The sequence below is a fragment of the Podarcis tiliguerta genome, assembly GCF_965153285.1.
Source record: "Podarcis tiliguerta genome assembly, chromosome: 14".
NCBI classification, from domain to species: Eukaryota; Metazoa; Chordata; class Lepidosauria; order Squamata; family Lacertidae; genus Podarcis; species Podarcis tiliguerta.
Genome location: NC_139547.1, coordinates 4653694 through 4680017, shown reverse-complemented (window position 1 = coordinate 4680017; position 26324 = coordinate 4653694). Strand labels below are relative to the sequence as shown.

Here is a 26324-nt window from a genome sequence, read left to right as displayed (position 1 = left end):
TGTAGTGGTGCATGCTGCCTGATTGCTTCCACATTACTCCTGCTTCTGTGAGTGGGATAAACACACCTGGGAGCCTTGTTTTCCCACTGTATCTAAAGCAAGGGCTATGGTTGGTTTCTCCCTAACTACCGATGAACAGCCACCAGCAATGTGATCAGGCAACATGTATCAACACACTACTCATTGCAGGTAAACCAGGTCTGACTTGTTGCATGTGAATGCTGACATGTAAATACTCCCCCCCCCCCACACACACTTAGTCCCTAAATTAACAGATACTGTTAATGGCCTTTGGCCTAATATGTAGCAATAGCATCTCCTTAATAGAAACAGCTTAATAACTAGAATTATATCTACCTTTTAGGCATCTTCATTTATTTGAAAAAATCTGTACAGTTGAAATGATGTGTATAATTGAAAATACTTATATTGGCTGTTACAGTGTTTTGTTCATTTCTTGTTTTTTAGAACTTGATTTCCGCAGCAACTGGTGTCAATTTGACTACAGTGGATGATCCCGTGCAACGAAAATTCCTGCCAAGCTTTCTGCGAGGAATAGCAGAAGAGAATAAGCTTGTAACATCACCCAACTTTATTGTGACTCAAGCGTTAGTAGCCTTGTTGGCAGACAAGGGGGCCAAACTGAGGCCAAATTATGATAAAACAGAAGTTGAAAAGAAAGGTATTTATTCTTAACAGGGCATCATTTTAAGTACAGGCACCAGAACTGAGAGCTCCCTAGTGTTTCTCACCATTTCATGGGTAGACAAAGGTTGAGAATATTTTTTTGGTTTTTGTATTATGGCATTTGCTTTCCTCTGTTGTTGTTGCTGGCTGCTTTGCCTTTCCTTTTTGGAAGGAAAAGTAAGCTACAGCCACATGAAATGAAACATTCTTGGCCTATTGAAATGAGTGGTAAAATGGCTATGGATTTATTTTCTAAAACTTTAAAAATCAGTTAGTTGGACCCAGAGTTAAGCATGCATGACTAAAACCTGCCTTCCCAAACTCACCATAGAACCCTGCCTCTTGGAAAATTCCCATAAAGGGCGGAGGACCCTGTTAAGTGGAGTGAGCTGTTGTGCTGCAGTGGTGGGGGGCTCCAAAAAATGGCAGAGGCACCTTAAGCAATTGGCAGTGTTGTACCTGCACTGGCTGTATTTGGATCCCGCAAATCTGGTCATTGCATCTTAGAAGGGATATTATACAGCCATGGAGTGGCAACCAAAATGGTTGGGGATTGGAACAACTCTCCTATGAGGGAAGGTTATGTTGGGGGATTTTCAGTTTAGGAAAATTTAGATTCTCTTACTGTTAGAATCCAGGACAGGCAGAAGGAATTCCTTCTTCAAAAGTGCAGAGTTAAACTGTGGAATTTGCATCCTCAAGCTGTAGTGATGCAGCTTGGATGGCTTTAAAAGTGGTTTAGACAAATTCAGGGAGGAGAAGGCTATCAATGGTTGCTAGTCACGATGCTTGTATATTACTTCCATGCCTCTGTATACCTTGTGGGGGGACAACGCTGGAAGGAGAAAGTTTATTGTCCTCATAGCCTGCTTGTAGGCTGCCCATAAGAATGGTCATTGTGGGAAAGGGGATATTGGACTAGAAAGGCCTTGGGCCTGGTTAAGCAGGTCTCTTCCAGTGCAAAATTGCCATTGCAATTCAACATGGTGTTGAGCACTCTGTGCTCTAACATACTAAGAGAAATGTTTTAAAGGGGAGTGTGTATGGTGTTGAACACGCTCTAGCAACGTTCTTGGGGAAACAGGTGGAGAAGGCATACCAGTTTTGTGCTGAGTGAAGGAGTGGGGGATACATGAAAACTTGAGTTTTTTTCAGCTCCTTGGAGATTTCAGATGTGTGGGCTGGGTCCTCCTTCCATTCTTGTTTTGTGGGTAATAATGTTCAACCTTATCTGTTCTTGTCACTCATCCAGACATCATCTCATTGTTTTGTCTAAGCAGGTATAATTGCCCATTTGTATGCCCATCCTTCCTATGATCCTTCTACTGTAGGCCCTCTGGAGCTGGCTAATGCACTAGCAGCTTGCTGCCTTTCTTCAAGGTTGTCCTCGCAACATAGGCAGTGGGCTGCTCAGCAGCTTGTCCGAACTCTTGCAGCTCAAGATCGAGATAATCAAACCAGCCCACAGACCCTTGCAGATATGGGTGGGGATCTGCGCAAATGCTCCTTCATCAAGCTGGAGGCTCACCAGAACAGGGTAATAATCCTTTCAGAATATCTACATCACTGTTTTTTAAATGGCATTTCTCCAAGAGGTGCTTGTTAAACTACTGTCTTGTGCATTAAGCATGGGACTTGTTCTCATGGCACAGCTATTGATTGGTACAGCGGAGCTCCCATCGGCCCCAGCATCATATGGCCATTGCTGGCTGGGGGCTGATGGGAGTTGTAGTCTGAAACATCTGGAGGCTGACAAAGGCTGCATTAGAGAATTGCATGTTACTTGTATTTTGAAGTACAAATGTTTAAATGCTTGCCTTGTAACTTCGCAGTTATTATTGTCGTTTGCTGTAGGTAATGACGTGTGTGTGGTGCAACAAAAAAGGGCTATTAGCAACAAGTGGCAATGATGGAACAATTCGGGTGTGGAATGTTACGAAGAAGCAGTACTCATTGCAACAAACATGTGTGTTCAACAAATTGTAAGTGATCCTTTGAGAAGCTAGATTCAGTCAGCTTAATGTGCCAGCTTTGTAGGTAAAATATTAGCTAGGAGAGTTATCAAGGGCCTACTCAAATGCATGTTTTGTAAGTTCAATTTTCTACATGCTTAATGCAACTTCATTTCCTCTATCCCATTTTATTAAACTATATTAATACTATTGCTTGCTAAACATGTGTTATTTTAATGGCAGTCATTTTGCTTTGATTTCATTGTAACCATGACAAACAGCCTTGTTCAGATGCATTCAAGTCTGCCTGCTGATTCCCAAAGGCATGGGATATTCCTTGCAACCAGCTTCTCCCCTGCACTTACAGAAATGTATTTACAAAGTCCTTGGTCCAGGATACTTTAAGGACTGCTCATATCTCTGCCTGATCACTCATAGCTTGGATGCACAGCTCATATCCACAAGGGACATTGTAACCAATATTGTGGGCCCAGCTCAGTAAAGCTCCCTCCCAGCTGAGTTCAGATAGGACTCCTCTCTGTTGAACTTAACAGTGCCTACTGAAGATATTTTTATTTTATTTTATTATTTATTTTATTTTATGGATAGCCTTAACTGATTTTATTTTTATTGTATTTTTAAGCCATACTGTACACTGCCTAGAGACTAAGGTGTTAAGTCATGCATAGAACCATTGCATTGTAGTGTTGGAAGGGACACTGATGGTCATCTAGTCCAACCCCCTGCAATGCAGGAGTCATACATAAGAGGTGGCCGTCCAACCTGTGCTTAAAAACCTTCAAAGGAGAGTCCACTACTTCTCATGGGAGTCTGTTCCACTGTTGAACAGTTCTTACTGTCAAAAAGTTCGTACTGATTAAAGCATTGACATCCCATTTTTATTCTTTTTAGCTATGCTAAGAATTGGATGTGGGTGCTGCAGGATGTATGGCGATCAATGTGTAACAGCTTAGAAAAGTACTCATATCTTGCATCATGTCCACGTGTTGCAAAGGAGCCTCAGTGAAGCTGTGTTTCTTGGGAAAGCTGCTGCTACCTACAGGAAACAGTGTAATAGTCACAGTGACAGTGCATGAGGGTCCCTATGCAAGAGTGATTGTAAAACAGGGAAACTGGCTTGGCTTTATCACAGACTGAAGCTCCTGGAGCCTTAATAACAGGATGCAAGCTTAGAACAGTATTTATATCTCAGTTTGGGAAGTGATGACCGTACTTGCCTTAGGATTTATTGAATACCCTACCATGCCATAAAATAGCACATAGGCAGTGATAGGGCATTCCCACCAGTCCCAACCAGGGCTTTTTTCAGCTGGAGCTCACTGGAACTCAGTTCTGGCACCTCTCAGGTGGGTTCTGGCAACTTCCAGGTGGGCTGCATTGCCATTCCAAGAGAACAAGGGAGGCATTCATGGTGAGTTCCAGCACCTCTTTTTCTAGAAAAATAGACCCAAGCAACATAACCAGTGGTCAGGTATGATGGGAGCTGCAGCCTGACAAAATATGTACAAGTTTATTGGCCCTAAACCATAAGTTTAATATCCCTGCTGTAGCTTTTACAATAGATGGGTTTAAGTTTTGCAAGAATAATAGTGTCTGGAGTGGAGTTTCATTTATACCCTTTCCAAATGATTTTGCTGTTAAGGTATGATCAAAGCTGGACCAATGATTGAGAGCAACTTAATTGTATGGCTTACATAGAGCTATCTGTTTGAGAAACTGACTTGTTTCAAATATGCTTTACCTTCTACCTTCCTCTAACTGAAAGCTAAAATTATATTTCAGGGAAGGGGACGAAGAGGAGAACTTGGGGTCACCTAGTGATCCTAGCTTATCCCTCGCCTGTTGGAGTGTCAGTGGCAAGTACCTGGCTGGAGCTCTGGAGAAGATGGTGAACATATGGCAAGTTAATGGTATGAGCCACATGCAATTGAATGTCGCATACCTGTCATCAGAAGGAGCCAGCCTCATTGTGGTGGGGTAGAATGTAACTTGATTATAGAACTGGCCTGATACATTTTTCTGCCAGAGTGGAACAGCAAATGGAATAAAACAAAGATGCATATTACCCAAAGCTGAACAAGTTATTATGGTGCCTGAGGGCTGAAATCCATAAGCGCCTCTTCCTTGGGAATAGAAATACAATCATAAATATAAAAGCCACCACCTCCTTCTGTCTAATGGTAGGGCTGGTCCTGCTTGATCACATAGTGGCAAGAGTAGTTTGTCTTTAAAAGCAAAGTAATCATCCTGTGTACTTTGTGGGTCAATAATACCAGGTGTGTAGTACCACTTGCTTTCTGATTAATTTAGGTACCTAGCGCATGATTAATAGGTATCATTCATTTAAAAATCCAAATAATTTTAAACTCCCCCAGCATCCATGGGCCACTTTACACTTCGCACTTTTGAATGTTTAGACATCTAAGATTTTGAAGTCTTATAAAAAAACCTGGGATTGGCAGCAGCTGCTTCTTAAGCAACAGTGGTTTTTAAAATTAACCTTTGCTTGGAACAGCAGCTGAGAGAAAGGATAAATAACTAAAGATGGGTTCACAGTTGGGTTGAAACATGCTAGAACCTCTGCTGGGCTCGTTGGGGTGGGGGGGAAGCCTTCAAGACACCTGCAGGGGGAAGCTTTTGGGATTCCTAGCCACAAGCATCCTCAACCAGCAGCAAACCAAAGTCTGTCCTCCCGCTGTGTAAAAGAGCCTTTGAGCGGGCTATCTGATAGCTTGTACAATCACAGGTTAAAATTGCCAGAGTGCTTTGGCAGTGCCTAGCTGGGGAGAATGCTACAGAAGTGACAGTGCTGCTCTTGGATGTGTTTTCATCTTTTGGGATTATGGAAATTAGTGGGTATTAAAATATAGAGAAAAATTAGGCGCACGTTACTTTCTTAGGAGGAAAAGGACTCTTGGATGTTCAGCCACATTGGGTGTCTGCTCTAGCATGGCCAGAAGAAGGACCAGCTGCAACATGGACAGGAGAAGCTCCAGAATCACTCCTTGTAGGTCGTATGGATGGATCTCTTGGACTTATTGAAGTTTTAGATGTTTCTGCCATGCACAGAGTTGAATTGGAACACTGCTACAGAAAGGATGGTAAGTAGCTGCTGCTGATATGTTATAAAGTGGTTATTTTTTTTAAAAATGTTGCTTTTTGAAGCTTAGAATGCTTTGGAAGTCTTGCCTTGAGAGTTAATCACAAGCTTCAGTTAACCTTAAGTTAAAACCCTAATCTTAAGTGCAGACACCAGCCATGGTTATGCCAGCTAGTGTTTTGGAATAATCTGATTTGTGGTTAACTCTGGTTTGCATTGGTGCCCTTTTCAAGGTTAATGCTGGGAAGGATGAGTTGCTTACGATAGGCGAAAGGGATAGAGCACATGTCCTCAAGGCCAGTTGCTGTTCTGAAAATCATGACTTGCAAGGAGCCAGCCTGAACTTGATCTCTGTTTCTCGCTCATGTCATTCATAAAGGCCACGCCTGATGGATTTATGTTCTTTAATGCCCTATGGTGTGCAATATGCTCAGCTCTGAACATTTATGACTACCTATTAAAGAAAAATGTGGACATTTGTTTCCATATCTGTGGAAAAAACCTGATGTGCTTAGTAAGTCTTAGTCCTTGATTTTGAAAATTTCTAGGCACTTAGTAGTCTTCAAGTAAATTGTGTAGCACAATTGGAAGTTATAGGTATTGTTAGAAGAGCTTTCTTTCCTGCGCATGCACACTCACTCACTTCCCCCTACGCTTTATTCAGCTTTGCTCTTGTTTTCTCCAGTACAAAGAAGTTTAATTAAAATTCTGCAAATTATAACTTGCTTATCCATATTTTCCTATTTGTTTCCTTAGTGTCTGTTACTTGCCTTGCATGGTTTAGTGAAGACAAACCTTTTGCAATAGGCTATATGGATGGAAAGTTGCTGATAGGCACAAAAGAGCCACTCGAGAAAGGAGGAATTGTTTTAGTGGATGCACACAAGGTAAAGCCAGGCATTATCATCACCCTGCTTCCCCCAGAAAAATTCTTGAGAATTGAAATAAACTTTAAGTTTATGTGCACAAGTCTGAGACAACTCTTTCAAAAGGCCAGCCTGTACTCTTAAGGGAAATCATTGCTCAGTCTGAAATTGCATTGCATTCTAATGGCTGTTAGGTTATTAAAATTACTTTATTACTTATTGACACAGATATAAAGTCATGTCTTCCTCTGTCATTAAGGTCACCAGTTAAAGTAGTGGTCCTTTGCATTATTTGTCATTTAATTTTTGATGACTTTTTAAATGATCTTTGTGAAGCAAAGTATAAGTACCCCTAAGTACAACTGCTAGCGGCCAGAGAGCAGGGAAAGAATAGGGAATCATCTTAGGAGCAAAGATGCCATTTCTGTATTTGTGGGCCCTTGCAGTGTTTTCACAGGGGAGGCGGAAAATTCACCAATCTGGAGTCTGCCATATACCTTCGCCCTGGACCTAGAGAAGCATTTCCAATTGCTCTTGCTTCTTAGAAGTTAGCTTCCCCACCTATCTATTTAAACAGGGGGAGTTATTTTTTTCAAATGGGTTTATTTCGTTAGCATTCGTGCCATGTAAAGATGCCGTATTTCAAAAAGTAAAAATCAGGACACCGCAAAAGTTGTTGAACTTTTTAAAGACAAACCTCAAAGTTTACAAAAAAGTGATTTCTCGTGATTGCCAAAGATCTAGGACAAGGCTCCGCCTTCCAGAAATTCCCCCCAGACGTCACTTCCTTTCAAATCCTTGTAATGTCTGGGAAATCCCAGGCGTTTGGCAGCCCTACTACTGTGTATTTCCTTCTTGCTCCTCCAATTCTTCAGGACACCATTGTCAGCATGAAATGGGATCCAACTGGCAAGATGCTCATGACTTGTGCCAAGGAAGAGTCTGTCAAGCTCTGGGGATACATGGGGAGCTGCTGGCGACAGCTCTACTTGCTTCCTCACCAGGCTGTTGTGAATACCATAGCCTGGTGCAGCCTTCTAGGGAAAGGCCCCAAACCACAGCTCCTGCTGGCAACGTAAGTTGACCTTTTGCTTTTACTTCTTTGGTTCATCTTTGTACTGGCTGGTAATCCTTTTCAGTAGTTCAGGCTTATTTTATCCATAAACAAAAACAGGCCTCCTTTTTGATGGATTTCTAGGACATTTCCCCCTGCATTTACTCGTTTAAAAAATAGTTATAATTTAAGCCCAAATGGATGAACTCTGTATTGCCTCTGTTTTGTTTTTAAATTCCAAATAGAGTCCCTTCCAACTCTATGATTCTATATTAAGATTCCTTCATTGCAAGGGGTTGGACTAGATGACCCTTGGGGCCCCTTCACTCTATGGTTCTATGATTCTGTGATTCTAAATAGTTCTGCATTCTTTCTGTTAAATATAAAAGTACAAAATGGCACCATAGTTTCAGAATTTTGGACACAGTGTTCACAGTTTTATCATCTTCTCCCAGTACCTGTGTCATGTTTCTGTAGTAGAACCCATCCTTTGGATGTACCCCCCCCCCCCCCGCATCCTCAAAGCAGGCACCAGATGAAAGGAGAGGCAGGCTTCATCTCGTTGTTCCCCTCTGCTGTGGACTCCTGTCTTCTGCCGTCTGTTTAATATAGGGAAAATTCTGAGAAGGCAGTTTGCAAGATTTCCGGAGACTGAAAAGCAAAACCTTTAGTACAAACATGATTATATTGTTAACCAACTTGCCCTACTTTGTTGACTGATAAATTGTGGCCCTTCAATGTTGCTTTTCTTAATTTTTATTTAGAGGATGCCAAAATGGTTTGCTTTGTGTTTGGACTGTTCCTCAAGATGAGCTGGTCTTACTGCAATCCAGTCTGCGTTGTTCAGAAGGATGGTGGGATGAGGAAGCCAATGGCAAGGTAAAGAGAAGCCTAGGTAGCAAGAGGAATCTAGATCCTTCCCTTCCTTGTTAGGAGGAGTGTGGTCCTGAAAGCAACAATATCTGATTTAGGAAGGCATCTGTCTTGGGGTGACAGAGGCAAAATAGACCTAGATTGTGCTGATGATTGGGAGTGAACAAACAATTCACTCCTATTTGTCTGTAATATTTAAAAATACTTGCTCAGCATGTTCTCAGTATTTATTCCTAGCAAAGTATCCATAAATACACCCACTATGTCTATCTAATTTATGCTTGTTGAAGAAACTGTTGTGTTTCCAAATATTTTTGGGTGGGTCGGGATGGAGCTGCAGAAGGTAAGTGCAGAGTAGTAAAATGTTTGATGTATTTTTTAATACAAAATATGCCCTAATGATGATATTTAATTTCTAGGATGCATACAGGAAAGTAGCTGAAACGAAGTGCATCTATCAGCTGAAAGGGCATATCACGCCTGTTCGGACAGTGGCCTTCAGTTCTGATGGACTAACCTTGGTATCAGGTGGACTTGGTGGGCTTGTGAACATTTGGTCTTTACGGGTAAGCAAACACTATTTAAGGAAATGTGAAGCTTGTTTTCATTCATTGTAATCATGTTGCTGCCCTTTTAGGCTTCCTGCATAGGCACACAAGTTTGCACTTACCCTAAAGATTAGGAAATATTTAAAAGTTATTTTACTGATGTCCTGAATGTAGCCACGAGAGAACAATTAGCTGAGCTTAAGTAATAAGCTTTTGTGGGTTTATCCTGTCTTTCCTTTAGGATGGATCTGTTTTACAGAGTGTTGTGATAGGTTCTGGAGCCATTCAGACAGCCGTATGGATCCCTGAGGTTGGAGTAGCTGCTTGTTCTAGTAGATCAAAGGTATTTTTCATCTTGTTTGAATGGAATTCTGAATGCCCATCTTCTCTCCTCTGTGGGCTTGGGCTAGCCCAAGTTTTTAATCCATGCCTTGAATGTGTGTGCTCAGTCCTGTGGGTGACCAAGTGTGCCATCCTAGTGACAGCTGTGAACTTGAATCAAGCAATGAACTAAACTTGTTTCTCAGCCAGTATCTCATAAAAGTTTGCACAGGAATTACTGGCAGTGTACAGTAATGGGCAACTGACTTCAGACTTGCTACATGGAATAGTTAGTCTAAATTTGCACGTAATGAAGAATCTGGCTGTAGTGCTGATGCTCCTTCTCCTCCTCCAAAACACCTGCAGAGACTTGCTTTTGTCTTGCCTGACAAATAATGAAATTTGTAATTTCTGACCACTGGTGGAGCAAATACAATTGGAAATAGTAACATAGTAATTAATGTTTTCTTCTAGTAGAAGAAGGCTGTTTTCCATATTGTTAACATAGTCTATATTAACAGATTATCAACACATTTGAGCATCATTATATTGCAATATATAATAATCTCCTTAATGGCAAGCACTAGAGGGGGAATCTGTGTTACTTAAATGCAACAAGAAGTCTTGAGGTACCTTAAAAACTTACCAAGTTGCATTTCTACGCTCATTTACTTGGGAATAAGCCCCATTGAACTCCGTGGGACTCACTTCTGAATGGAGATGTATAGGATTGTGCTGCAAGGCTGCAATCCTAAATATACTTACTAGGGAGTGTAAGCGCCATTGAACACAGTGGACCTTACTTCTGAGAAAACATGCTGAGGACTCTGCTGTTTCAAACTAAGAGTTCGTGCATCTGGCAAAATGGACTGTTGCCAATGAAACCTCTGCTACAGAATAAATGTTTTGACTGTAAGGTAGATACCGTAAGACTCTTTGTTGTTTACCCCCAGTCTATTAAAAATAACAGATACATTAAAGAAGGGAAAAAAGGGAGGGGAATGCTTGCAATTAGCAACATAAAATCGGTGATGAAATACAAATAATTATAGTAAACAAAACCAGATTTATATCAAGCTTCTGTTTGTAAAAGCTAAGCAAGCTGTTTTTCTCCTTTCTTTCCTGAATTGGACATATTTGAATTTTGTTCAGGATGTGTTGGTGGTGAATTGCACATCAGAATGGATCTCTTCCAACCATATCCTTGCAACCTGTAGGACTGCTTTGAAACAACAGGGGATTCTTGGGTTAAACATGGCTCCTTGCATGAGGGCTTTCCTAGAGCGTCTGCCCATAATGCTTCAGGAACAGTATGCTTATGAAAAGGTAAGAGGAGGACTTGAATAAGGTGACATGTTAGTAATTCAAGAAAGCTGCAAAGTGCTGTTTAACTGTGCATAGTGCTTAACAAAACATTTTTAACACAAGATGTGAGCAGAAATGCTTATCTTACCTTGCATGAAATAATATGTCCCACAACTTCTGGTTCTCCAGTATTTGTTTAAGAAATGAAAAGAGAGCCTTGAAATTAATATTCTCTGGCATTTGTTGGGATATGGGCAAAATATTTGACCAATTCTATATTGCTGTTTGGCAGAATAACTTCCTTTGTATAACTGTTTTGATTTCATAAGAGTTTTGATTTCATAAGAGTTTCATTAAGCTGATGGAAGTTAGTTTGTGTGTACTGATGTAGGTTGATTGTATCAATCCGTAAGATGTCATCTTATGACCATTTGAATCCTTTTCCTAAGAAGATGTTTGGAAAGAATTGAGGGAACATGGAGAGTGAGGGAACTTCGTTATTGGTGTGGTATTAGTTGTGGCGTGTGTGTGTCCCCCCAAGAAGGCCTGATAATTCATTGAACTGAGCCTGTGTTCATTGTTGGACTCAGAAATGAGAAATGAGAACACAAAGATGTACTTAAAACTGGTTAAATGACCCCAGCAACCTTCACACAGTCACCTTTCAAATGAATATGTTGGTTGCATACAATGTAGTCCTAAGTTAAAGTCACAGAGCAATACAGTGGTGCCTCGCAAGACGAAAAGAATCCGTTCCGCGAGTCTTTTCGTCTTGCGGTTTTTTCGTCTCGCGAAGCAAGCCCATTAGCGGATTAGCGCTATTAGCGCTATTGGCAGTTTAAGGGCTATTAACGGCTATTAAAGGCTTAAGGGATTAGCGGTTTAGCTGCTAAAAGGCTATTAGCAGCTTAGCGCTTCAGAAAAAGGGGTTGGGGAGCAGAAAAAAAACCTCAAAAAATTTCGTCATTTTCGTCTTGCGAAGCAAGCCCATAGCAAATTCGTTTTGCGAAGCACCTCCAAAACGGAAAACCCTTTCGTCTTGCGGGTTTTCCGTCTTGCGAGGCATTCGTCTTGCGGGGCACCACTGTATAGCTGGCAAAATGTTCTCTGGCAAAACGTTGTGCTAGAGAAGGCATAAGCAGGTTGCTGGTGAGTTTGTTGAACAATGGATTGTACCATCTGTTGTGCTGTGAGTTTTTGCTAGTGGACAGTAGCTCCTAAAAGTCAGAAGTGGTGGTGCTGGCAGCAGGAGAAAACCAAGGAGGGAGTACCAGTTGGATTAGATTGACTAACCCACTCCAGGACTTTGTAAATGTTGGCTTTCCTCTTTTATAGCCCCATGTAGTTTGTGGAGACCAGCTTGTTCATAGTCCGTATATGCAATGCTTAGCTTCGCTGGCCGTGGGGCTTCACCTGGATCAGCTCCTGTGCAGCCCACCAGTCCCACCTCATCACCAGACCTGCCTCCCCGATCCTCTGACCTGGAACCCAACGGAGTGGGCCTGGTTGGAGTGCTTCTCGACGACAATTAAAGCTGCCGAGGCGCTGGCCAAAGGAGCCACTTTTCCAGAGTCTTTTACGGTCCCAGATCTGGAGCCTGTACCAGAGGATGAACTAGTCCTTCTTATGGTAAGATATGCAGGTTGGTGGTGTGACTAAAATTACAAATGTCAGTGGAGCACTTGCCAGGGTTGGGCAGAGAGAGTTAGTACTGTTTCAGTGGCACCAAAACAGTAGCACACCTGCCTCCCCACCTATCCTTAGAATAAATTTTCAGGGCAATATCACCCAAAACAACCCCAGCTTTGTGCCTAATAATAATAATAATAATAATAATAAATATTTTAATTATCCAAGTGCTTGACATATTGAGATGCTTTTAAGAGCCCTTTATGACAGGTCAGTATTATTATTTCTCTGCTGACGATAAGGGTGCTTGAGAAATTTGATTATTGGGAATTTGTATATGAACTGTCGGGATCTGAAGGAAGAATGGGATCCTGCTGCTAATATTATTAACTCACTCACTCATTCATTCTTCCTTTTCAGACACTCCTCTCTCTCCATTCCAGAAAACAAGTTATATAGCAGTGCTTCTCAAACAATTGAAGTGGAATCCACCTGTAAACTTGCATAAACATTTGGGATCCACTTGTAAGCTAATCCCACATTTAAAACCCAAAATTGGCTGGTTGATTGGCTTGCACCACAGCCAAGTCTAGCAGCTCTCTCAATGGCTACCTCAGCTAGCCTACCCATGCTCAATGTAAAATGGTGGGCGTGTGTGTGTGTGTGTGTGTGTGAGAGAGAGAGAGAGAGAGAGAGAGAGAGAGAGGCTGTCTCAGCGAGTAGCATCCTGGACTGAGAGTTCAAAAGTATTTATTTGTGCATGCCCTGATGCTTCCAGTTCTTGCGGAGAAAGAAGCTCATCATTGTGCAGCCCACCCAGGAATACGTTGGGGCCTACCACAGTTTGAGAAGCACCATTTGGTAGGCTTTTGAAACATAAAGAAATTACTCCTCTGACAGAGAGAGAAGAACTGCCCTGGAAGGATGGAGGACAGCTTATGCATTTAGCCTCAGTATAATTAATTTCATGTTTTGTAGGATAACTGCAAATGGATCAATGGGATGGATGAGCAGATTATGTCCTGGGCAACGTCACGGCCTGAGGTTAGTATAGTGAATGGTGTGTTTAAAGCAGCCCAGTGTGGTGATCCCTTTCTCTGATAGGCATCCATTTGACAGTTTATGTCCTGTACTTTTTGAGGTGGGAACATGTGACCAGGTCATCTGAATGCAGCCTCCCTCTCTTGGCATCTCCTTTAGTTCAGTCCCTGCCTTCGCCCAAAGCAAGTGTTACTCCTCTCCTCTCTTCATTTGTGCTCAGGTTGCTTTCCGCCTTTTCCCCCTTTAGCTTCCATGTCCACCTCCCTCCCCCTGTTGTATTTCTGTCTCTCTCAAAAATAAATAGTTTGTTCTTTTTCTCCTCCGCCCCCTCCCCAACATAAGTGAAATGGCTCTGACTGGCAGCCAGTCTAGTAAGTTTGTATGCAAAAAAAAACACAGTACATCAATGTCATTAATCAAAAGGCTTCCCCACAGCCTTCAGGTGTCGGAGCAGCTTTCTATGAGTGTCAGCTCCATGTCAAATCAAGCAGCTCCGGTTCAGTGTTTCTTATCAGAAGCAGATAAGCCTGCCCCTACCAAACCCTACCATTGTTGGGAGTGGGGTGCCATTTTGATCGATCCTAACATATGGCAAGGAACAATCCCACCAAGCAAAATAGACTCTTGCTGGAGCATGTTTTCCTGCCGGGCTATGAAAAGATGACACCTCCATTGTCTTTGGCAGAAAACGAAAACAAACTTCGAACCGTCCAGCAAATGATACTGATATTGAATGATAGGGAAGATTCTGAAAACCCTTTCTCAGATCAGCCCTTGGCAGTCCTAAGTTGGCTTGCCCTGGGTCTTGATCAGTATAAACTCACATCACCATGTTTTATTGATTCTGCTGTTTTTACTAAGGACTCTTTTGCTAATGTGGAAATCTTATTATGCTCTAAGCTTGGCCACAGACTTAACTGAAGGAAGAAGCAAGACAAGGAAACCATTCAAATCACCTAGTCACATGTCCCTACCTTGGGTGAATCACATCCACATGTCAACCAAGAAAGGTCATTCACAATAAGTAACCAGTAATCCATTCTGAAAATCTCTCTTATGTTGATCCTCAGGACTGGCACCTTGGTGGAAAATGTGACGTGTACCTGTGGGGAGCCGGCAGGCATGGGCAGCTAGCTGAGGCTGGACGAAATGTCATGGTGCCTGTGTCAGCACCATCATTCTCACAAGCTCAACAGGTAAACCAGAAGCCTTTCCTTACCACTTTTTGAGGGAGAGTGGGAGGAGGCGATATGTCTGCCTGTGCAGCGGTTGCCTCACCTTCCATAAATGGCTGGAGTGGCTGTTTGACACAACAGCAGGAAAGTTCTGCAAAGCAAAATAACCTCGCAGCATACAAGCCACCTTTTTCATAAACGAGGAAGCTCTAGAGACTAGGCTGTGCTGATGCCGAAGTCTTTAAGAGCCAATAAAAAGTTACTTGGGTGCACAATTCAGGTTTCTGAGAGTAGGCTTTAGTGCTGCCCTATTCCCTCACATGTTTACAAGGTGTGGTTATTATATCCTGCAACAGCAGCGGGGGGTTGGACTAGATGTGCTCTGAGGTCCTTTCCAAATATGATTTTAACCCTGCTTATGGTCAATGTGTGAATTAGGAACAGATCAGCTTACTGTCTTTGTGCTTGTGCCTGTTTAGTGGTGGATGGGATCTTTTTTGTTTTGCTTTTTTAATTATGTATTTTCCATTTTCCTTAATTGCATTAGGTCATTTGTGGCCAGAACTGTACGTTTGTGATTCAAGCTAATGGAACAGTCTTGGCTTGTGGAGAAGGAAGTTATGGTCGGCTGGGACAAGGGAACTCAGATGATCTTCACGTCCTCACTGTTATTTCAGCATTGCAAGGTGAGTAGGAAAAAATATATCCACTGAGTGTGGGACATAACCCATTATTCACTAATTTGATGAGACTGAGATGGTTTCACTTTTTGTTGGGACACCAGCATTTCATTTTGGGAGCTTAATAGGCAGCAATATGTCCTGGCATGATTTATAGGTTTATTTTAACAAAAATCATTGAGCACTTTTTGTCAGTTCCACAAATGACAAATCAGTTTTGTTTTGCTTGTTGTTGGGATTCCTTATAAAGCCTAATTGCTGATATTTCTATAATCTCTTCCCAGAGCAACAGATCAAGTAAAATTATGTATAATGCTGAAATAATAATAATCACTTTCTTAGGTGCTCAAAGCATTTTTCATGCACCTTTGCAACATTAGGTGGTAGTCCCCTAATGTTACACAACAGGGAAAATGGGCTGGGGGTGGGGTGGGTGGGAACGCAAATAGGCTCACAGGCCTAGCTGGGGCTGATAGGAATTGCGGTCATTTGGCTGATAGGAGGTGCGGTGCAAAACATCAGAAGGGCACCAGGTTGCTGAATGCTGCTGTGCCTTATTTGGTCATTTGGCTCAACAAGCTGCTTATGCTTTGGGATAATTCTGACACTTTTTTCCTTCTTGTGCTGTAGGTTTTGTTGTGACCCAGCTGGTGACATCTTGCGGATCTGATGGGCATTCCATGGCTTTGACAGAGAGTGGTGAAGTCTTCAGCTGGGGGGATGGAGATTATGGCAAACTGGGCCACGGAAACAGTGACCGGCAGCGCCGACCCAGACAAATAGAGGCTTTGCAAGGAGAAGAAGTGGTGCAGGTTTGAGGCAACAGTTATTTCTCCCTAGTTTTAAAGTAGACTAGATGTCGCATCGACTCAATTGCTCTTTTAGGCATTAATGGAGTCTTTAATCTGAATTCAGGCCCATTGGGTAATGAGTCAAGTTTTCCTTTTACCTGGTTGGGATAGAACCAGGTGTGTTATCCCTGCCACAGGCTGACAACTGAAAGCTGCACTCCACTTCTCATTCTTCTCTCAGCATTCTTTCCTTCTGTGTCCCCTTACTGTTTTCATGTTGGTGGCAGCCAATAAGTGGGCTGGGACAGAGAAATGCACCATGTGATTATGTCAGAACATGGTAATCGTGCCTAAACATCAAGCATCCATCAAGCCTGCTACATTGTAGTAAGGCAGAATATCTGCATGCAGAACCGGAGCCCACACTTGCTGAGAGTGGAAACCACTTTGTTCCAATATGTTCATAAGCCACCTTATGCAGGTCCCATGGCAATGAGCTACTGCCTCTCACCCCCCAAAAAACTATAGCAGATGGGCCAAAAGTTAAAATGCAGTCCTGGAATTGAGAAATGTATCCATAAGATACATTCCTTAAAGGTTTGAGTCAGTAAGCTTTACAGCTAAAGACAATGAGTGCCTTGGGTGAAGGCTACAAATCCACAAATCCATCACCTTCCTTTTCTTGAAGCCCTGAGGCCATGTGTTCTGTTGGAAATAACATATTTGTATACTGTTGCAGACTCTGTTTCTAAATATTTCTGGATATATTCATAAATAAAAAGGACATTCACCATAAGATCTTCTGATTCACTCTCCCCTCTCCTGTCTGCCCCCTAGATGTCCTGTGGCTTCAAGCATTCAGCTGTGGTGACTGCAGATGGCAAACTGTTTACCTTTGGAAATGGGGATTACGGCCGACTTGGATTAGGAAACACATCCAACAAGAAGCTTCCTGAAAGAGTGACAGCACTAGAAGGCTATCAGATAGGAGAGGTCAGGCTTGATTTGCATTCATATGTTTAAAGTGCACTCTCAGATTGCATCACAGTCCCACAGGCACTTCTACTTTACAGGCTGGAATTTGAAGGAGGAAATTCCTGCCCAACCATGTTCCCATATTTTAATGTTAGGTAGTTCAAAGCACGTGTACAGGCAGCAACAATCCACTACTAGCCTGCCCCCCAAAGAAACTCTACACGTGTAGTAGCTCACATTTCTACCTCCACCTTTGTGTACAAGGTGCTTTGAGATCAGAATATGGCCACCAGCACTCCCTGAAGTGGTTGTTGGTGTGTCTTGGTTGAGATACTTAGCTGCTCTGAAGATTCCAATATCTGTAGGGTCAGCAGCATCAGCATTTGCCTGGCCTTTTTAAAATGCTGCTGTTTACACAGTGACTAGGTTGCCCGAGCAACTGCCCTGGAGCTTTTGAGGCTGCCCTCTCTACCGTCCTGGGGGTAGGCCTTATGTGCCTGATGTCTTGTGGCATAGTTAGGCATGACGAACGGAGGCCCTCCCACGTCCTCACTTTGGTGCCTGCTGCAGCTCATTCTCCCCAGTGGCCCTGGTTGTGGCGTCATTACTACTCCTGCTGAAAGCAGGCTGGGGAAGAACCTGCTACAGTGATATTCCTAAAACCTCTTCCCAAAGCAGCTGTCAGTTGAGACTTCTTGTTTTTGTTTTCGGTAGAAACCTAATTACAAGTTTAACTCTTCAATACTAGGTTGCCTGTGGGCTAAACCACACCATAGTAGTGTCCACAGATGGCTCAATGGTTTGGGCTTTCGGTGATGGTGACTACGGGAAGCTGGGCTTGGGAAACTCAACTGCAAAATCCTCACCGCAGGTTAGCATCCTCTGTGTAATTTCTCCCATAATATCTCTAAAAGCATGTTCTGAATACACACCAGTACTTTTCTTTCTGCATGTCTTTTTGTTATAGCAATAGAACTTGTTGATTTGCATTTACCTGCCTTGGATCTCAAAGTGGGACGTTCAAATGAGTAACCCTGGCTAATATCTGAGCGTCTGTATGTTGACCCAGAAGTCAGTCTGCTGAATGTAACAGGGCTTGCTTCCAAAGAAAACTCATTTAGTTGACAAAGTTAATTTAACAAACACAAGTACACAGTTGAAGGGCATTTAGGGTAGTGATAAATTAATCTGCACATAAGAAAGACAACAAAAACTAAAATACAGTGTTCGTTGACAGTAGTTTGTATCTGCAACATCCATTAATTCTTACCCCAGAACCATAAAATCAAGTTCAGTATCTGAGACCTCGGCCTGCCATTGCAGAGTCCTGCAAATCATGTGTATGCATCCCAGATTAATCATGCAAACAAAAACAAATACTGAAGCTATATTGTTATTAAATGTATTATCCACCCTTCTCTAGCAGGTTCCTGGGTGAGTTGCAACAATTTAGAATTCAGTATTTAAAACAATTAAAATATACTAGTCACAGGAACAGTGTGAATGGATTCTGAAAACCCATATCTAAGATATCAAAGGTCCGCATTAAAGCATCCATTGGAAGCTATACAGTGAAGGTGCTAGACGCACCTCTGAGGGTGCTCACAAGCTAGAGTCTTCTCCCCCTGCTCATTTCAGGGGAGTGCAACCTTGTCCAGAACAGGGTCTCCAGACCTTGGCACGCATAATACCTCTGTCTTTTGAGCATTCAGCTTTTGTTTTAGTAGTTTTGAGATTAGGATAATGCAACTTAATTGCTTTTGCATGCAAAGCAGTTCTGTTTCCATTGGGCAGAAGGATATACTTGTATGATGCTGGAATTTTAAAATGAATTGAGATTGAATTGCAGTGTGCCCTGAAAGGTGGTTTATAAATATTGTAATAAATAAATTAAATTTCTGTTTGAGAAGTACTGTCTGACTGTCTGGTTTTTGTTTTGTTTTTTCACTGTGGATCTGTTATTAAAGTATGGCAGTAATTTACCTTTTAATCTTTTTTCATAGAAAGTAGATATTCTTTGTGGAATTGGAATAAAAAAGGTTGCCTGTGGGACCCAGTTTTCAGTTGCATTGACGAAAGACGGGCATGTCTATACATTTGGCCAAGGTAAGCTTAGTTGGCACTTACTCAATAGTGCAAACTTTCCATGCACTTCAGAGCACCCATCCTCCCATAGCCCATCACTGGTTGGTTGGTTGGTTGGTTGGTTGATTGATTGATTGTACTGCCCTTCATCCAAGGATCACAGGGCTTACAAGTCACAGGGTGGTCTGCCTGGAAAGAGATGTTATGCCATTGTAAGAAAGTGATTGTCAAAACTTCTCAAATAGATTTTAGCCTCAAAATTAAACAATGTGTTGTGTGTTAAACTGGCTCACTTAATGATAAAGCATTCAGAAAATTCTTCTGGACATCATCTGAGCACAAATTGGGGTGGGATTTGCAGTCGCTTTGGAGACACTTACCGCACGTGCACATTGGATCACAAAAGGCATTTGCTCTGCCAGTGCCACACACTGCTTTTTCAAGATAGGAGCAAAGGACCTTCCCTGCAATCTAGCTCTCTCATGGGTGGCAGCAGCGTGCAGGTGATGGACAGGGTCAGAGTCACCCCACACTGTTTCTGTCACCTATTCCTTCCATCAGTATATGCACAAACACACAAAGATCCATTCCTCCTCTCCCTACCCCACCCACCCCCACCATAAAAAGGCCATGTGCTCCTTCAGCTCACAGGAAACCATTTTGCTGCCTGAGGAAAATGGCAGTATGACCTACCCCCCACCCCACATACAGAATCCCACATACACACTGGCACTCAGACATCAACAGGGGGAATGGGATATCCTCCTTCATTGTGCCTGAGGGCAGCAGGCTGGCTGAGGGATCTCAGAGAAGGTTAGCTTGGGGGAGCCAGGGGTGATTATGGGGGCTGCTGCCTCCCTTGACATCTATTGCTTGAGGCTGTGGTCTTACTCTGCCTAATGGTAGGGCCAGTCCTGATCAAACAGCATGGAAAAGACTGGGAGGCAAGGATGCATGTACCAGTTTGGAGTCCAAACCTCAGAGTTCGGTGGCTAAAGCATCTTTCTGAGGGACCCTGCTGCTGTGGATTCTGTGATCAGTTTTATTTGCTCCCAAGCTTGCTTGCTGTTCCTCTCTCCTCTCTCTTTCTCTGGTGGTGGTCAGATGTGGAAGTTGCAGTGAGACAGGAGAAACTTGGGGGAGGCAGGGCAAGGATAGTGGGGTTGAGGAGAGGCCGCAGACGGGGATTGAAAAACTGTCCAGGCTAGATCTGAAAAGAGGCCCACAGTTCTCTCTTTCTGCTTTCGCCCTTTGAAGTCCCTCTTGTTTCCTGTGACACATGACCAGATTTTGTACTGTTCCAGACCGGCTGATCGGCTTGCCAGAAGGGAGAGCCCGCAACCACAACCGTCCACAGCAAGTTCCAGCTTTGTCAGGAGTCTTCATTGAAGATGTCGCTGTTGGAGCAGAGCACACTCTCGCTCTCTCTGCCTCTGGGGACGTCTATGCCTGGGGAAGCAACTCGGAAGGGCAGGTCTGTGGAAGGAGAAGAGTCTAATTTTGACCACCAAAAGTTTGCCTTTTCTGCCATTTGAATGAAAAGAGCAAAATACAGGCAACTCCCTATTTGCACAGGGGTTGTGTTCTGGCTCTTTTGTGCATTGGTGTAGTGCCCCTAAGCCTGCCCCAGTGCTGCTCCACCGCTGCCCCATTCCTCCCCCTTTTGAGGCCCAAAACTGCTCATGTACCAGCACGCGCCAACTGAACACGCACAAAACAGTCTATGTTCAGTTAAACACTCTTTCATTTTAGATTACTGTCGCTACTTTATTCCCAAAACCTTTCTGCATGGTGAGATTAAGGAACGGTCCCAGGTATATGAGCCTTTGCTCCATCCACCTTTCACCAAACACACAATCTAATGCCTGAACCAGGAGACACATTTATTTGAATGTAGCATCTCCCTGTCCACCTGCTCCCAGTCCAGAACTCCAATTGTGTATTTGACAGCTCTTCTGCATGCATTAGAGGGTTACATAAGTCCTCCTGCTCTCCAAATCTCTTCCTGGTTTCTAGCTTGGACTGGGCCATACCAACCACATCCGGGAGCCAACGCTGATTACCTTCTTGCAAGGGAAGAGCATCCGGCAGATTTCAGCAGGGCGATGCCACAGTGCCGCATGGACAGCTCCACCTGTTCCACCACGAGCTCCAGGTAAAGAAGGGTGCTGAGGCTGCGAGTGAACCTGACAGCCAAGGACTGTATTGGCCGTTTCCCCGCAGTGCCAATCCCAGGTTGGGGGGCAAAGCAATATTTACATGAGTCCTGATTCTTCTGTCCTTAAGACTTTTGATGCTGACAGAGGAGCAGGATAGGATAGCACCAATTAGTGGTAATTTACACAACCAATATGATTTATGAGCAATAATATTGTGTCATATTTTGACAAAAAAGTGCTTTCATGCACTTTGTTGCCCTTTCCCCTTTGAAGATCCAGCAGTGCCATTTTGTTGGCATTACAGGCCTGTCAGAAATGGTTGTCTATGCACAAGGCCTTTGAGGCTGCAGGATCACACACTTTCCTTCTCTTAATTCCGATGGCAGGTGTCTCAGTGCCTTTGCAGCTTGGCTTGCCAGATGCCATCCCGCCTCAGTATGGGGCGCTGAAGGAAGTGAGCATCCACACCGTAAGGGCAAGACTGAGGCTGCTGTACCATTTCTCAGACCTCATGTACTCCTCATGGAGGTTGCTGAATCTTAGTCCCAATAACCAGGTAAAGTTCCGTAATTTATAACCTTGTCACAGGTGTATTCTTAAGCTTATAAAATCTCACTCCAATAAAACCTTAGTTACACTGCTGCATAATCTCTTGTGTATAGTAATCTTTTTAGCAGCTAGTCATCCCACTCACACCTCCCTAAAAGAATGAGCTAATTCATTGGGCAGCTTGCATGCTCTGCTTGTGTGATTGGGGGCTGTGGAGGTGCACAGTTGTGTTGTCTCTTGCACAACCTCAGCTCACATCATGAAAGCTCATATAGGCAAACCTTCTATGCATTGTGCCCTTTGGTGTCAAAGCCAAGTCTTGAAGTGTCAATATCTTTAAATGCTTTTGCTTAAATATATAAATGGAAAGTGAGGCTTGGAAATAAATTACACCTACGCAACGTTTCTAAGGAGGTCACCATAATTACAATGGAAGGTGGGGGGGGGGGAGAGAAGTCAAGTGCAATTCAGCCCCTCCACCCTCAGGATTCTTGTCCAGAGAGGCTGGTCTGCCCAGTCCCAGAAGCACTTTGCCTCATACTCCATAGAGGAAAACTGGCTGCAGGCTGAGTTAAGGGGCTAAGCTGGGGGGGGGGAGCCCCCTTCCTGCAACTTGCTGTTTGGTTTGCCAGTATTGTGAAGGGGATGTTTGCTGTGTGTGGCTCCTACAGTGGTGTCTCTTTTAGGAGCAGCAGGGACTCCAGCCCAGTCCGCTGTTCTGAGGGAGGGAGGTTGGCCGGCAGGCAAGCAAGCAAGCAAGCAAGCACTGGGGCTGGAGAGCCTGTTGACCTCAAGCAGGCGGTCCTCCTTTTCTTACAGAACAGCACATCCCATTACAATGCTGGGACATGGGGGATTGTTCAAGGGCAACTGAGGCCGTTACTTGCACCGAGAGTTTACACCCTCCCTATGGTCCGCTCCATTGGAAAAACCATGGTTCAGGGGAAAAACTATGGGCCACAGATAACCGTCAAAAGGATCTCAACAAGGTCAGGCTGCATTTTTCTTCCTTTCTGGTGTTGTAGGAGGGACCCAGTCAGCATGGAACACTATGCAAAACCATGGCTTAGTGCAACTGGGCAAACTTGGGTGCCCAGAGCAAAGACTGCAGCTACTGCTCTCCCCTCTGGTCCTGCTGCTACCCTACCCCAAGCAAAGTCATGGTTTAGCTTAGCCTCATATCTGAATCAGTGCTTGTAGTTTTTGTTTTCCTCCAAGCAAGTTTGGTTGAAGCTAACAGATTTTTTCCCCCCCCAGAGGTCGGAAATGTAAGCCTATTTTTGTTCAAATCGCAAGGCAAGTTGTGAAGCTGAATGCATCGGACCTTCGCCTGCCCTCTCGTGCCTGGAAGGTGAAATTAGTGGGGGAAGGTGCTGATGATGCAGGCGGCGTCTTCGATGACACAATTACTGAAATGTGCCAGGTATTTGATTTTCAATAGAGTTTTAAGTGGTTTCAGTTTCTTCCTCAAAATCTTATCTCCTGCGCATGTGTCCTTGGCTTGATGAAAATTCTGAATTAAATGCCAGTCTGTTTTAGAATGGAAATGGGTTTGTTGAGTTGGAAAGTGATATTATAGTCCAGCATTTTTTACTTATGGCAGGATTCTGAAATGTGTGAAGTGAGGGTATTTTGCAGGTTAACAAATCGGTAGTTTTATATAGCTATATAGATCTAATAAAAAGAGTGGCAGTCTATGATAAGAGGACCTTCCATGGGACTGAAAGCAGCCAGGCTGAGATAATGTTGGCCAGTCAGGTAGCAGAAATGTGTCTCCCATGTTCTTGCATGCCACTCTGTGGCATCCCCACGAGGGGGCAGGTATGGCTTGCTTCTCAGTGGGATCTGCCCTCCTCATAACCAGGGACACCTGCACTTATTCAAAGAAGGTGTTTCTGGAAACTCCATAATCTCTGCAACTGGCCATTTGCATATAGAGGCTCCCTGCCCTGTTTGTTTACCAGAAATAGGTGACTGTTCAGCAGGGCTATGCACAGATTCCCAGATCTGCCCTGTTGCTCCCTGGAACAAGCTGATTAGCTCAGGGCCACCTTGGGGGCCACCTACCCCAAATCTGTCCCTGAAAGGGGGCAGGCCAATGATTTTTTAAAAGATTTTAAACCCAATTTCAACATAGTTAAAATGAGGTTTTAAAAAGGTCAGGTGGGGTGCACCAGCACCACGTGGGATCCAATACTCCTACAGAATAATCAATATTGTTAAAGGCAGCAAAGAGAAACACAGAGAGATCTTACTTGGGGAGACCACATGGCCCCACCCCAGAGAAGTGTGCTTTTGCAGCTCTGGCTCACACCCATGAGAACTTCCTTGTTGGATTTTGCTCCTTGTAAATTCTGGCTTCTTGTGGGTGCAGCAAGCGTTTTCCCAGCCAGAAAAATACTTTGTATTGACCCTGTCTATTGTGGACCTTAAAAAGGTAAAGGGTAAAGGGACCCCTGACCATTAGGTCCAGTCGTGGCCGACTCTGGGGTTGTGGCGCTCATCTCGCTTTACTGACCAAGGGAGCCGGCATACAGCTTCCGGATCATGTGGCCAGCATGACTAAGCCGCTTCTGGCGAACCAGAGCAGCACACGGAAACGCCGTTTACCTTCCCGCTGGAGCAGTACCTATTTATCTACTTGCACTTTGACGTGATTTCGAACTGCTAGGATGGCAGGAGCAGGGACCGAACAGTTGCTATTGTTGTTGTTGTCGTCGTTTAGTCATGGCCAACTCTTCGTGACCCCATGGACCAGAGCACGCCCGGCATTCCTGTCTAATAGCACTACCTGCTATTACTGCTCCATAGTTACAGCATGCCATACATTAGCATGGAATTACAGTTTTGTAATATTTTTTAATGAAAATGAAGCCTGTCCCATGATTCAGTTTGGAAGCACTGAGACTGAGTTTCTCTAAATCAAATCACCACTAATTTTGTGCGTGTGAGGTCTACAAAGGCCCTTTTTCTTGTAGCTAGTATGGAAACATGTACTTTTATATGCTTGGGCAGATTTGATAATGCCTTAAATGCTCTCGCTCTCTCCGTCCCTCTTTCTTAATTTATAAGGAACTTGAAACTGGTGTGGTAGACCTCCTGATTCCTTCCCCAAACGCAACAGCTGAAGTCGGCTACAACAGAGATCGGTAAGTGGCAAGGGGTTCTCTTCTTTAAAGGCTGCTCGTCTCTGAATTCAAGGCAGGCCCTGCTGAAATGAGTGAGGGAAGTCCCTGTGATCTTAGTAAAATCACCTAGGTATTAAGGGGAGTAAAATGTTGGATGTTGGCTCTGGACTGTAAAAGGTAGACAACTGGGTGAAGGCCAGCTAATTGCAATCAGGATTCTGAACGTAATTGCCTGAGTTGGATCTGCAGCTGCCCTCTAGTGATATATTTGCAACCCCCTGTCAGAGAACCCAGACTCTGAACTGTACAGCGGCTTGTAGATCAAACCCATGCCATGCAAAGCAGCTATGTATGCTGTTGGAATAAAAGTTCATTTAAACACTTTAAAAGGTGTTTGCATGAAAATTACTCCACCACTGAACCAGAAGAGACTGGGTTGTCTTAAACAAAACTACCCCTTATTCATAGAACATAATGCAGTAAAATGCCCCCACTTATTGATGCAGTCACATAAGCTCAACATGGCAGAATCAAAGGACACTGATCTTGTGTTTATGGAATGACATAAAAATATTGAAAATAAAATAAACTTACGTCAACTTCAGCATGTTAAAAATGGTTATTCACATTATTTTGTGCCAGATTTCAGGGCTTATGCCACAAATGGCTTCAAAAGGAATTTGAACAAGTTTGTGCTTGGAGTTTTTACTGTGGCGTATAAGATTCCTCACCAGATTGGCCCATGACAGTCTCAAGGCTTTGAGCTGGTGGGCAAGCAGGTGCTGTATTTATCTCTGGGCACAAAACTGCACTTAAGTGATGCAGAGTCCCTTGAGTCCTGTGATACACCCTCAGATCCTGACTCTTTGGGTAACCATTCTAGTGAAGCCTCTGTATTGACATCACTCCTGTGCCTTGTATCTTTTCAAGGTTCCTCTTCAACCCTTCTGCCTGCTCAGATGAACATCTGATGCAGTTCAAGTTCCTGGGCATTCTGATGGGTGTGGCCATTCGTACCAAGAAGCCTTTAGATCTTCATTTGGCTCCCATGGTCTGGAAGCAATTGTGCTGTATCCCACTCACTCTGGAGGACTTGGAGGAGGTGGATCTTCTCTATGTGCAAACCCTCAACAGCATTCTTCACATTGAAGACAGTGGGATTACGGAAGAGAATTTCCATGAGGTAGGATAAGCAGTAAGCTCTTTCCAACTGTTTCCACCTCCTGAAGTCAGCATGCTAGATGCTGCCATGCAAGATCATGGTCCTGGAGTTGAAAGTCATATACTTAGTTTGGGGGCACTTGTAGAATGAGAAGTAAAAAGAATGCATAGTTGAAATCTAGGCTAAGGTGGAAATCAGTCCAGGCGTAGTAGTGAAATGATAA

The 26324-nt window shown here is 43.5% G+C and overlaps 1 protein-coding gene and 1 long non-coding RNA gene across 51 annotated transcripts in view; one reads left to right on the top strand and one right to left on the bottom strand.

Moving 5' to 3' along the window:
* Positions 1 to 26324, bottom strand: part of LOC310664289 — a 258524-nt gene that overhangs the window by 158674 nt on the left and 73526 nt on the right. The window lies entirely within an intron of this gene.
* The window catches only part of HERC1 (HECT and RLD domain containing E3 ubiquitin protein ligase family member 1), a 111750-nt gene that overhangs the window by 81747 nt on the left and 3679 nt on the right, over positions 1 to 26324 (top strand). For 24 of the 50 annotated variants that reach the window (XM_083412901.1, XM_083412902.1, XM_083412888.1 and 21 more), the window contains 26 exons: positions 469 to 682; positions 1965 to 2224; positions 2542 to 2669; positions 4443 to 4570; positions 5561 to 5761; positions 6517 to 6647; positions 7502 to 7701; positions 8445 to 8559; positions 8973 to 9119; positions 9343 to 9444; positions 10575 to 10748; positions 12063 to 12356; positions 13335 to 13400; positions 14468 to 14593; positions 15120 to 15258; positions 15883 to 16064; positions 16881 to 17036; positions 17767 to 17889; positions 19022 to 19124; positions 20408 to 20577; positions 21120 to 21258; positions 21649 to 21818; positions 22610 to 22800; positions 23069 to 23234; positions 24884 to 24960; positions 25870 to 26122. In XM_083412901.1, the coding sequence (XP_083269027.1) occupies positions 469 to 682; positions 1965 to 2224; positions 2542 to 2669; positions 4443 to 4570; positions 5561 to 5761; positions 6517 to 6647; positions 7502 to 7701; positions 8445 to 8559; positions 8973 to 9119; positions 9343 to 9444; positions 10575 to 10748; positions 12063 to 12356; positions 13335 to 13400; positions 14468 to 14593; positions 15120 to 15258; positions 15883 to 16064; positions 16881 to 17036; positions 17767 to 17889; positions 19022 to 19124; positions 20408 to 20577; positions 21120 to 21258; positions 21649 to 21818; positions 22610 to 22800; positions 23069 to 23234; positions 24884 to 24960; positions 25870 to 26122 (4155 nt within the window). The remainder of the gene's footprint in view (positions 1 to 468; positions 683 to 1964; positions 2225 to 2541; positions 2670 to 4442; positions 4571 to 5560; positions 5762 to 6516; positions 6648 to 7501; positions 7702 to 8444; positions 8560 to 8972; positions 9120 to 9342; positions 9445 to 10574; positions 10749 to 12062; positions 12357 to 13334; positions 13401 to 14467; positions 14594 to 15119; positions 15259 to 15882; positions 16065 to 16880; positions 17037 to 17766; positions 17890 to 19021; positions 19125 to 20407; positions 20578 to 21119; positions 21259 to 21648; positions 21819 to 22609; positions 22801 to 23068; positions 23235 to 24883; positions 24961 to 25869; positions 26123 to 26324) is intronic. The other 26 variants (XM_083412897.1, XM_083412896.1, XM_083412895.1 and 23 more) reach the window with 5 other exon arrangements.